This window comes from Balaenoptera acutorostrata, chromosome 3 (genome assembly GCF_949987535.1).
Source record: "Balaenoptera acutorostrata chromosome 3, mBalAcu1.1, whole genome shotgun sequence".
NCBI classification, from domain to species: domain Eukaryota; kingdom Metazoa; phylum Chordata; class Mammalia; order Artiodactyla; family Balaenopteridae; genus Balaenoptera; species Balaenoptera acutorostrata.
The window spans coordinates 52,039,379-52,051,471 of NC_080066.1; the positions used below are offsets into that span (position 1 = coordinate 52,039,379).

The 12,093-nt window shown below is 38.3% G+C and overlaps 1 protein-coding gene across 2 annotated transcripts in view; it reads left to right on the plus strand.

Moving 5' to 3' along the window:
* The first annotated feature begins 676 nt into the window (after positions 1-676).
* Positions 677-12,093, plus strand: part of LRRC28 (leucine rich repeat containing 28) — a 186,026-nt gene continuing 174,609 nt past the window's right edge. The window contains exons 1-3 of one of the 2 annotated variants that reach the window (XM_007191134.2): positions 677-797; positions 5,089-5,134; positions 5,223-5,316. In XM_007191134.2, coding sequence (XP_007191196.1) covers positions 5,290-5,316 — 27 coding nt within the window. In that variant the 5' untranslated portion in view covers positions 677-797; positions 5,089-5,134; positions 5,223-5,289. Of the gene's footprint in view, positions 798-5,088; positions 5,317-12,093 lie in introns of both variants that reach the window. The other variant, XM_007191132.2, reaches the window with a different exon arrangement.

The window sequence follows — 12,093 nt, forward strand, 5'->3', positions numbered from 1 at the left end:
CGTTTTAACGATTGTTTCTCACAGCAGACCTACGGTATTTCAAGAGCAGAGACTAGGTTACTGCCTCACGCTTGGAACGAACCTGCCAGCGCGCAGTGACTTCTTTTATACTGGGCTTAAGCTCACTACTTGATTACTAACCTTGGCCATATTACATAAACCTACCTGACCTAAGTTTTTCATCCGTCATACGAGTATAGTAATAGTACCTGTGTCATAGGATTGTTGTGAGGGTTGAGATAACCTATGCACTGATCTCAGAACGCTGCCTGGTATACAGTAAAGCGACTGGGTGTTATTACTGTTGTAATTTCTCAACGTATGCATTGAATGAGAGGACGAGTGCATCAGTGAATGCATGAATGAAAGAACTGATCAGTTACTGACGGTCCGAGGCTGGAGCCGGCTAAACTACCCCCTCCAAATTCTGAGCAAAAAGCTGATCTCAACAGCAAACCCGGAAGCCGGAGCCGGAAGCAAAGACCGAGCCAGGGGCGGGGCCAAGTCGCGGAGAAGCCACATTCTTGGCCAATAGGCACATCGCTTGGAAAACAAGCCTCTCGTGCGATCTATCGTAAAAACCGCGAGAACGGTGGAGCATTATCGCGAGGTTCCGTCTTCCTCTCCTCCGCTCTGTCTTCCCCCAACCCTCTGAAGTGAGGGTTCCGCCCCGTCCCGCCCCCCGTCGTCCGCGCCCCGCCCCGTCCCCTCCCGGCGCCCCGCCCCGCCCCGCCCGCCGAGTCCCGGCTTGCCGTCCAGCGCCCCTGCGCCCGGGAGCGCTGGCTTCGCTGGTCGAGGTGAGTGTAGCACTTTGCCGTTCCGGGTGGCTCACGTAGCAAGGGCCTCTGGCCCGACCCCCGGCCCTGAGGCTGGATCTGGCAGAAGCGTCCGGGCTGCAGCGAGTGGACCCCGGCCCGAGCGGGCCCGTCTGGGCCTCGGGTCGCCACAGCTGCCGGGCCCTCCTCGCCCTCGGTGGTCGGAGAATCTCGATACGGGGTCTGTGAAATCCCTGCCACTGGGCTCACTGCTTCCAAACTCTAACGACCAGAGTGTTTCGTTAACTCGGGCAAAACGGCATGTGTTTTGCCTAACACTTCTGCCAGTCTTCTTTTCAGTACTGAGAAAATAACCTTTAACAAATGCTTTTAATGTGCGTGTTTTAATACATTAATCTACAATATTAGGAAATTGGAGTGGGTATTCCACTGAATTAAGTACGGAAGTCAATCTAAGGGACTCCTTTCCCTTAAAACACACCTGTTTTAAAATGTGTGGAATTTTCTTAAGATGGAAAGGTTAGTTTGCTTTAAATAATAATGGAGTGGATTGGTGTTTATCTGTCATAAAACTGTTATGCAGGTGCAGTTGTGTACAGCTAATATTAAGTATACCATTTGCTTTTAATTGTAGATAAGAGGTAGTGAAGGGAATATGTATAAGAAAATTATCCTGGTAAAGGCTGTGCATTGCCAGTGAATGCATACCGAAAACCATTATCATTATTTATTATTGGAAGCTTTCAGATTTCATTTGTGTAGATTTCATCTCCCAAACTGTCTTCCTAGCAAGACGCATTTTAACAGAGTGTAATGGCGTTTTAAGGGCAACCAATCCCACCCATCAGGATTCAGCAGGATTCGAAGGAAAGCCATCGGGTTACACTGTATTCTCTTATTGGATCTTCCCATCAGGGAGTGTGGGTTTTGCTTTGTAGTCTTAAATTTGTATAAGCTTTGCCTACCGCTTAAATAATAATAAGAAGAAGCAGAGGCCCCACTGAAGTTCATGAAAGTCTGCCTTGTAGAGCAGTGCACAGGCTTTGGAGTTGAACACCTGGGTTGGTATTCTGGCAAGTTACCCTCTGAGAAACTCAGTTTCCTCATCTATAAAATAGGCTAAATAATGTCTATTGCAGTGCAGAGTTTTAAGGATTGAGAGATCTTTATTGCACATAGCACGCACTCAGCATATAGTATCTACAAGCTGACCTTAGATCAGAGGTGAAAAAAAATCTACCTTGCAATATTACTCACATGTCCTACTGTCAGCTGTTCATCAGCTGTTTGAGGGCCTGCTTTGTGCTAGAGGCAGGTATACAAATGTAAAGAAAACAGCAAGGTCTCTGCCCTCAGGAGCTTACGGTACAGTCTCTTGGCTAGATTGACGATAGATAGATACACCAATAAATATATAGATTACAAATTGTGAAGAGTCCTACAAAGAAAGAGTAAGAGAGAAGACTTTAGCTTGGGATGGGGAAGTGATTTTTACGTTGAAACCTGAAGGGCGTTGGGACAGTGCTTTCAAAGGCTAAAGGAGAGCAGGAAGTGGTGTGAAGAAGAGTTTAGCACTTTCAAACACTAGAAAAGCCCAGGAGTTTGGTGAGAAGCCAGGGAGGGTGCTGCCAGGCTGGAGAGGTGGGTGGGGCCATATTGTGAAGAGCCCTCAATACTTGGTAAGTTTAATTTTTCTTAAAAAACTTTTGAAGGGTTTATTTAGAATGCATGTGACTAGGGAGCAAGTTTACCTGAGAAAGAGAGGGAGACATAGTTGGATTTACTTTTTTAAAGGCTCCCAGCTAAGTGATTAATGTATTGCAAAGTGACTCGAGTGGACACAGGGAGACCAGTAATACATATGGCAAGGCAGGAGATGACAGTGGCTTTCCATTTGGGCAGATGGAGAGATGTGGATAGATTTGAGGTGTATTTTGGAGATGGAAACCATAAGCCTTGTGATAGATTGGAGGTGGTGGAGGAATCATTCATGACTTCTGGCTTTCCTGGTGGTTAGAACGACTGGGGAAGATTTGGATTGGTGATGAATATCAAAAACTCTTTTTGAATGTGTTAAGTTTGAGATGCTTGTGAGACATCTAAACGGCTTCTAGTTTACTATTTCAGTGAATAATTACCCAGAAAGCTTCCCTTTCTAAATACAATCAACGATGTTATTTCTAGCCTAGTTCCCCTTGCTTTACAGGGAGAGAATTAAGATGTGGAAAGATTGAGTATCTTGTTCAAAGTCAAGTAATATGTCTCATAAAAATAGGTAAGTGAGTAGCTAGTATAAATACGGGAAGGTACTGGACTCTCATGTTGCATTGGGGATATAATTGAATACTCCATATTCTCTGACCTTTTATATAAAATAGCAAATACTTTCTTATTAGTTGGGAATTAAGAGTTTGGAAGTAATAGAAAATAACCAAGAAGTTAGAAAACTCTGCTTATTGAAAGCTTATGATACTGCATTTTGTACTAACTTGGTATTAATTCCCAGTGAAAATAGTTTTTCTTAAGAAAAAACATTTTCTTTGAAAGGTACTTCTCTTTGGAGAGTTTGAGAAAGGGTGCCCAGGAAAACCAGAGTAGAATCTTTGAACAAAGCTCAACTTGTTTTTAGTGTTTTAGCATTTTCTTAGTATCCTGTGGAATCCTGTCAGTCTGTGTGTATAAAGACTTCAGGCTTAGAAATCCACTGGACACCCTTCCCCAGCCCAAGAAAAAAAAATCCTTGTTCCCTTATGAGCTGTTTGACCTTGGACAAATTATTGAATCTCTGAGTTTGTTTCTTCTTGTGGTAAGTGATGTGAAGTTTGTTTCTGCCCTGTGCCTAGTTGATAAGATGGGAAATGTTATTTCTCTTCCTATCCTTGTCAATTTGGAGCTAGAAAGGAATTTAATCTGTTCTGGGTTCTGGCCCTTACCAATAAATTGCTGTCTCCATTTTATGTTAGGCAACTAAGGCCCAGAAAGATTGTAATAGAAAAGTACAGGATTCTTATTTCCTAGTGCAGTATTTCTTCTTTCATTGAAATAATTAAGTAAAACCCTGTGTTCCCAGGCCTGTTTCTTTGCTACTTTTGATCATCTGCAAAGCTAAGAAGAAAGAAAGAAAAGAGAATAAAGAGATAAAAGAAAGAAAATATTAGAATATAGGACAATATTTAGATAGTAAGTGAAGAAAATGAAGCTGTAAGTGGTCTAGTTATATTTTATATACATTTAAATATATATATATATTTTTTTATTATTTATTTATTTTTGGCTGTGTTGGGTCTTCGGTTCGTGCGAGGGCTTTCTCCAGTTGCGGCAAGCGGGGGCCACTCTTCATCGCGGTGCGGGGACCGCTCTTCATCGCGGTGCGCGGGCCTTTCTCTATCGCGGCCCCTCCCGTCGCGGGGCACAGGCTCTAGATGCGCAGGCTCAGCAACTGTGGCTCACGGGCCCAGCTGCTCCGTGGCATGTGGGATCTTCCCAGACCAGGGCTCGAACCCGTGTCCCCTGCATTAGCAGGCAGATTCTCAACCACTGCGCCACCAGGGAAGCCCTAAATATATATATATTTTTAAATTTGTTTGGACTTTATCTTTTTTTAAAATTAATTAATTAATTAATTTAACTTATGGCTGTGTTGGGTCTTCGTTTCTGTGCGAGGGCTTTCTCTAGTTGTGGCAGGCGGGGGCCACTCTTCATCGCGGTGCGCAGGCCTCCCACTATCGCGGCCCCTCCTGTTGCGGGGCACAGGCTCCAGACGCGCAGGCTCAGTAATTGTGGCTCATGGGCCCAGTTGCTCCGTGGCATGTGGGATCCTCCCAGACCAGGGCTCGAACCCGTGTCCCCTGCATTGGCAGGCAGGTTCTCAACCACTGCGCCACTAGGGAAGCCCACATTTAAATATTTTTAAAATGTTTTAAGCTAAAGACAAAATGAGGTAGTTCAAGAAGGAAATGGGTTTGCTGTGTCTAATATTTTAAGCTCTTTGTTTGGTTGCATGTTATGAAACTGGTCTCTGTTCTCTTAGATAGGGATTCCTATCTCAAGTTCAAGAACTACTTTTTTCAAATAGGACTATTTCTACTAAGTAGTAAATATTGCTTAAATAGTGAGAGTATTTTTATTAAATAGTTATTCATTTTAATCTCCTTCTAAATATGTGTGAAAATTTAGTTTTCTTATAAAAGAAAAATATAGGAATGGATGTATAACTCTTTTTAATATCTGCAAATAGCTATATGTGCTGACTGGTTTATTTGGCAACGTTTGTTAGCAGTATCATAATTTCCCATTTTTTTGTTCTCTTTAGAAATGGACCAATTTTGACAAGATGTAGTGCTGCAGTGTGCCTGATGGTATATGTTCAGTCATGGCATCTGAACTTTGTAAGACGATCTCTGTGGCAAGGCTGGAAAAGCACAAGAATTTGTTCTTAAATTATAGGAATCTGCAGCATTTCCCATTGGAGTTACTAAAAGATGAGGGACTACAGTACTTGGAGAGACTCTACATGAAAAGGAACTCCCTTACAACCTTGGTACAGTATTATGTTGCATTAAAAAAAAAAGTCATTTATAATGTGGTCCTGACCAAGATATATTTTATATATCTTAAGATATTCAGACCAAGATTTATATCCCCTCTTGTTGTATAAACAGGTAATAAAAGTACACATACAGGGGCTTCTCATTACATGAGAATTCACTATCCAAGTTCTTGCAGTTATGAAGTTTTTAAGAGTCGTGTAGGAAAGCAAAATATTCACTAATATACCACTTATAAAATTAGTCCCACACACTACTACATATAAGATAGATAACCAGCAAGGACCTACTGTATAGCACAGGGAATTCTACTCAATATTCTGTGGTAAGCTATCTAAGAAAAGAATCTGAAGAAGAATGAATACATGTATCAATATATGTACAACTGAATCACTTCGCTATACACCTGAAACTAACACAACATTGTAAATCAACTATACTCCAATAAAATAAAAAAAAAAAATTAGTCCCTATTCAGAAACCCCTCTTCACTTAGCCTGTGCATCTCTCTGGGCCTGTGCTTTCTTTGTGTGTTAAGATTCTTAGATGATTTATGGATGTTACAGTACCCAACAGACCAGTTAAAAAGTAAAGAAGAGATAGACCAACAAGGATGACTTTGATTTAGACGTATTTAAAAAGGGAATGATTTGAAGATTAAAATATTAAGACAGGCATTAGGAGGCTTGATGTAGCCTTTGAGTGTTTTGAAAAAAAACCAAAACCAAAAAACCTTCTTTATGATTGCACTGTGAAAATCAGATGACTTTGAATTGGGCTGTCATCCAATTTGTTGGAAAAATTTTTGCCACAAAAGCCAACATTTGATTCACTCTTTTTATGTTCTAAGAATAAGCACATAGTTATCATTATAACCTAAATTTTATTACATATGAGATTAAAAATCTAAAATATTTTTCAAGAGAGTGTGCCTGTCAAACTTTTTATTCCCACTGTTTATCATGATATTTGGTCTCTGTTTTAAATGGATTTTGCTTTATGTGGCCTTTTCTGATTATCACTGAACCTCATTTAAATCTTACACTTTGAATTCTAGTTCTTTTCCACTTTAGATGATTTATGCATTCTTGTTGTTTCTTTGTGAACAGACCCATTTTTCATTCCCTTCTCTGAAAGTATCTGAGTATCTGAATATATGCCTTACTGGCTTCATATATATGGAGTGTTTTTCTGGAAAAGTTTTAGTTAGTCTGTGCAAAATACCTACAATGTGTAGAAAGCATTATCAAATTTGTTTATCTTTGTTGTCTCTGAAAGTAAGTGCAAGTATATCTTTTATTTTTAGTGTTTGACATATTTGTGTATATATTATTTTGCATGCCTAATTAGATTTTTTTAAATTAGATTTTTCACTTTTCAAACTTTAATAATCTGTATATAGTTATATTAATCCTTTTTGCGAGATCATCATTGCATGAAGTGAAACCGTATTTACCTAGTGTTTTTCCGCCCTCTGGAGAAGTGGTGTAAGAAATAATTTGTCAAGGATTACAGCCCACATTTTCTCATGTTTGTTGTTGACGTACAAAGAAAAGGTTGTGAGTGGATTACTTCTCAACCATCAGTTATAGTCCACGGGTAGAAGAAATTGGCCTTTGCTTATAAATGTTACAATAAACTTTTGGTTTTGTGGCCGTTTCTTGGCTGCAGTTTTCTATTTATGAAAATATTTAAGTATCTACTATACAATTTTAACTGATATAATAGCTCCCAAGCATACATTTCAAGTTCATGCTTTGCCACCTTTTTAGTCACTGAAGATTAAATTGTTGCATATGTTTATAATGGTAGGTGTATATATTTTATTTTAATGCTTTCTCTTAGCTGGAACATTTGATTCCTTTGTATCAAAGAGCTTTTTAAACTGTAAAGTGCCATACAGATACCGGGATGGTGGGAATGGTAGCAAGCATACCATTCCGTGACTATACTGAGTATAAGACAGCTTACTTATATCCAGCATAGTCTGAGAATGGCATACTGCACAGGTTTTCAAAGCTGATGAAACAGTACTTGCCCTTGAGTGCTCCAAACTAGTGACTGCAGGCTTTTAGAATGTTTGCTGGTGTTATTGATAAAGTATATTTCCTATAGAAATAATAGAGATTTAGTATGTAAAATTTGACTTAAACTGCAATACTGTCCAAAGGAAAAAAACACATTATTGGAAGCATATACTATCTCAAACACATTATGAGTTAATTGGCCTTATTATTTATTTTTTTTAGAGAAGCTTGGGAACCTGCCAATTATTTCCATTTCCACATTGTTTTATTATTTCTTATTAACATTGTTTTATTGTGTTTAAATGTCTTCTCCTCAGCATTCCCCTTCTCCCCTCTTTGTATGAAGCCTCCTGGTGAGGAGTCACTAATGCCCGACTTCTGTCCTTCCTTTTTCCCTTCAAGCTGCTCAGTATTGCACTATGGTTTATATTTGTAGGATGATTGTATGTCAGATGCTTAGAACTTGGAGAATGCCCATATTAAAAATAAAGCACAGGGAAAAGCCTTTTTTATATACAAAAGAATAAACTGTTCATATTTTACATATAAAAATATGTGCCCTTATAGCAACCAACATAAGAAATATATGGAAAGTAGTAGTTTCTCTTTCTATTCCTCCAATTCTGTGCTTTGGAATAACCAGTGTTAATAGTTTGGTTTTGTCCTTCCACTCCTTTGCTTGTGTTTATGTAATTATGTACTCTGTATTTTTTTCCCTTTTTAAACAACAAAAGGGAATCATACTCTACATATTTCTCTGCAGATTTCTCTCTTCACTTCATTCTCATTCCACTAAATTCTAGGCCAAGAAATATATATACATCCTTGTATTTAGGATCAGGTCTCAAAAGTAGGATTGCTGGGTCAAAGGGTAGGAACATTTTATATTTTAAAATACTTTTTAGCAGTATTTCATTATACAGTATTACCACTTATTTGTATAACTGAAAAGTCTTAAAACTGTTTAAAATATAATGAGTCAATTTATATAGGAATCCAGTTATATAATTAATAGGTGAATAGGAAGTAGTTAGGAAACATTAAGATTTTGGTTCCTAACATTTATCTTAGAAAATGATTTAAAGAATTTTTCTATAATTATTTTAAATACAGTTCAAGAATTATTAAGTCTCTGATCTTTGTGGTAGTTTGAAGTTAATAAGAGAATAGGAGATACAGCTTCTGTATTTGATAGGCATCCACATAGTTGTTGAATGAATAAATAAAAGAATATAAAGTAGAAGAGCATAAGGTCTATAGTACAGGTATAACAGTTCCAGACTGAGAGTCTTTGAGGGCAGGGACTCTGTGTTAAATTCTGTATCCCCAGTGCCTGGCTACTGTCTAACATTTGTAGGACACATAATCTAATTCTGTGTAGCAGGATTGTAAAAGATTTTTTAAGGAAGGTGCTATTTGCATTGACCCTGAAGAATGAGTTTGTCAGGAGCTTGGGAGGAAAACTATCATTCATTCATTCAACATGTATTTATTGAGTACTTTCTGTGTATCCAGTACTCTACAAGGCACTGACATAGATACATCATGGAACAAATTCTTACTCTCGTGGAATTTTTGTTTCTTGACATCCCAAGCTGAAGAAAAACATATGAACTGAGATTCAGTGGCAGAAGATTAGGATCAATATTTGTCCAAAGACTTTAGTGACAAAGTGATGGTGACTATGATGGTGACTGTGTTAGAAGCTCTGGAGAGTAGAATGCAAGTTTGAGGGGTTAATTGGTGAGAAGGAGATGAAAAAATAGATAAGAAGGTAGATGGGTCCTCAGGTTTGGTTTTGATATGGAAAAGCGGTCATAGCTGGAGGGGTCTTGACAAAAAAGGAGAATTTTTTCTTCTTTCTCCTTTTTTCTTTCCTGTTCACCCCTCTTCTCTTTTCTAAGAGGAAAGAGTTGAGCCTGTGTAAATGCTGATGGGAAATCTCCATTAGAGAGGAGTTGAAGATTCAGAAATAAGGAACAATTAAGAGTTCAAGATTCCTAAGAAGGTAGGAAAGGATGGGCTCCAGAGCACAATTGGAGGGAAGGACTTTAGAAATAGTATCCCCCTTCCCGCTTTAACAAGAGAAAGAAAGGATAGGTGCAAAGGAAGATTCAGATTGTGGGGGAGAGAGTTCTTGTCTGGTGACTACCAGGCAAGGCCAGCTGCTTAGGGAGTGAAGATTTGTGGAGAGTGCAGGTTTGAAATTATTGTTGCGAAGAGTCACAGCAGTTTGGTTAGAGAAAGGTAGTAGAATCATTGGCATTATTCAGCAAGCAGTTGATGGCTAGGTTTATGGTGGAACCATCTGCTTGTTTAGGGAGTTTTCTCCTGCAGTTCTCAGATGTCTGAGGTATGAAGAAGTTGGGATGTTGCATTTATGCAGGCTTAGGTTTTTGCCAGGTATAGAGGGACTAAGGAGGTTTAGGATTTTGGCAAGAGTGATTAAAATGATGGGACATGGAGTCTGAGGTGGATTGGAGGCAAAGGAAGAAAGGAGTGAGTGAATAGGGAAAATGGAGAGGGTCCAAAGGATCCATTGATGTTGAAGACTTATTATACTGGGCATGATTGAGCAGGCCATCTGGGAGGATGGGATATTATAGTTGTGGAGAGAGACATCAGTCATGGAGAAGTTTCAGATGATGACAGGATATGAGTGTGCAGGCTGGAGGGGGCTGAGGTAGAGCCTACCTTGTCCCCTTGCACCCTAATCCCCACACCCCCTCCCTGAAAACAGCTGGGGTCTTTGTAAGAGTTAGAGAAGGAATGAAACATGGAAGCAGGAATTAGCAGTGGAAGCATTTGAGTTCTGCAGTCCCAACAAGAGAGTGTTTTATTGTTTGGTAGCACAACTTAGTACTAGGAAGTAATAGACCAAGATCCTATGTGCTTAACCTCTTTGGATCTCAGTTCCTTCATTTATAAAATAAAAGGCCACAAGCGACTTGGAGGGGAAAAGAAAAGAACTCAACTTGGAAGCAAAATCACTTAATGGATCTGCCAGCTTCTCTTAATGAGTGTAGTAGGCAGCAGGCCTTCCTGGGGACATGGAAGAGTGACCTCCCCAAATACTGATGGAGTTCTCATCTCACCTGTTGACAATTTTATTTATAAATATGAATGGATAAGAAAGAGGAATCTAAATTTTAGTGAAAGAAGGGAGTTTGGCTTATGGCTAAGAGCAATAAGAGTAGATGGATCCTGATTAAGCAGTTAATCTATGTAACAGGAGAGAACTTAAAAATGATATCCTTCTGAGATTCAAGGGAAGAAGAGGTATGTCCATCACAATCCTGAATTGGGGTGGGGAGATGAGGTGGGGGATGAGGATGTTATTTCTTTCCTATTGACCCAGGAGAAAATTTTCCTGACCTCCCCCCATCAAATATAAACAGGCAAATCATAAAAGAATACAGATAGTCAAAACAAAAAAATGTTTAACTTTCTTTTTTTTTGTTTTAGATTTCTTTTATTTAAATTTAAATCATATGAAGGCAGGAAAGAAATGAGTTACCATTATTTGAAATTTTAGGTAAAATTTGAACAAGAAATTAAAATTTATGAGTCTTATTTATTCCATTCCATATATCTAAAGGTAATAAATGCATTAGAAAAAATTAAGAAAATAATTTAAAAAAAATCAAATATGTTCCAATGAAATCAAAATATTTTGAATAAACGTTTTTAGTTTTATTTTTATTGATTCTTCTGTTGTGTACCTTAAATGTTAAAAACTGATACTGGTTATGAGCTCATGTGGAAAGCAGCTCAAATTAAATTTAATAAGCTAAATGACAAAGAGCTGTTTTTCCTAAACTGAGAAGCTGTTGTCATAAAAATGCAACATTTTTATTAGCGTCATCAAGATTGTATCAACAAAGCCTTGAATAACAGGCCTTGCATTAGAATGCATTGTTATTTTCTAATGTATCATCTGCACAAAATGGTGTTGTATATTGTTTTGAGTACTGGTGATTAAAAGCAAAAAAAAAAAAAAATACATGTAATTTCAGTTAATTTAGCTATCAACATTGTTTAAGTTCCCTGATTTGTTCAAAACAATGCTAGATTTTGTGAGAGGTACAAAAAAACAAAAACCTCAATTCCTACTTATTTTCAAAGAGTTTTAATGCCAGTTTGAAAAATGTCATATAAACAGATGGCTGTAGGAAAAGGTAAAGCAAGGGAAGTTTAGATATTTAAGGTCTGAGTATCTTGAGAACTCAGAAAAGGAGGAAATGCCAGTCAGCTAGCAAATCTGTCTCACCCTGATGCTGTGCTGAAGGAACAGGAGGCTTTAGTTCCTCATCAACCATGTGACAGCATAATTTAGCTACCTATAACCAAAGCACAATGTCCTGGGACCTCTTCTGTTATGAGTTATTTAAAGTGCAACTCCAGCTCATGTTCAAAGTCAGGAGAGAACAATAATATTAATATAGTTACCTTATATGTGGCTCCTGTTTTGCCCCAGGTAGTAAACAATGATATACTGTACTGTACTATTCCACCACTTCCCCTTACAATTAGTATATTCCATTAGCTGTAGCTAGCGTTTGAAAATAACTTATTATCTTTGTAAAAAGGTTGAAAGAAGTAATATGGAAAAATATTTGCCAAATAGAGAAAGCATGGACTGTTGAATTAATCAAACCTATTGAATCCCAATTCTAGAAATGTCAATCTGGTAACACTGAGTTATTTCATTCAACTTCAATTTTATCATGTCTTGAATGGAAA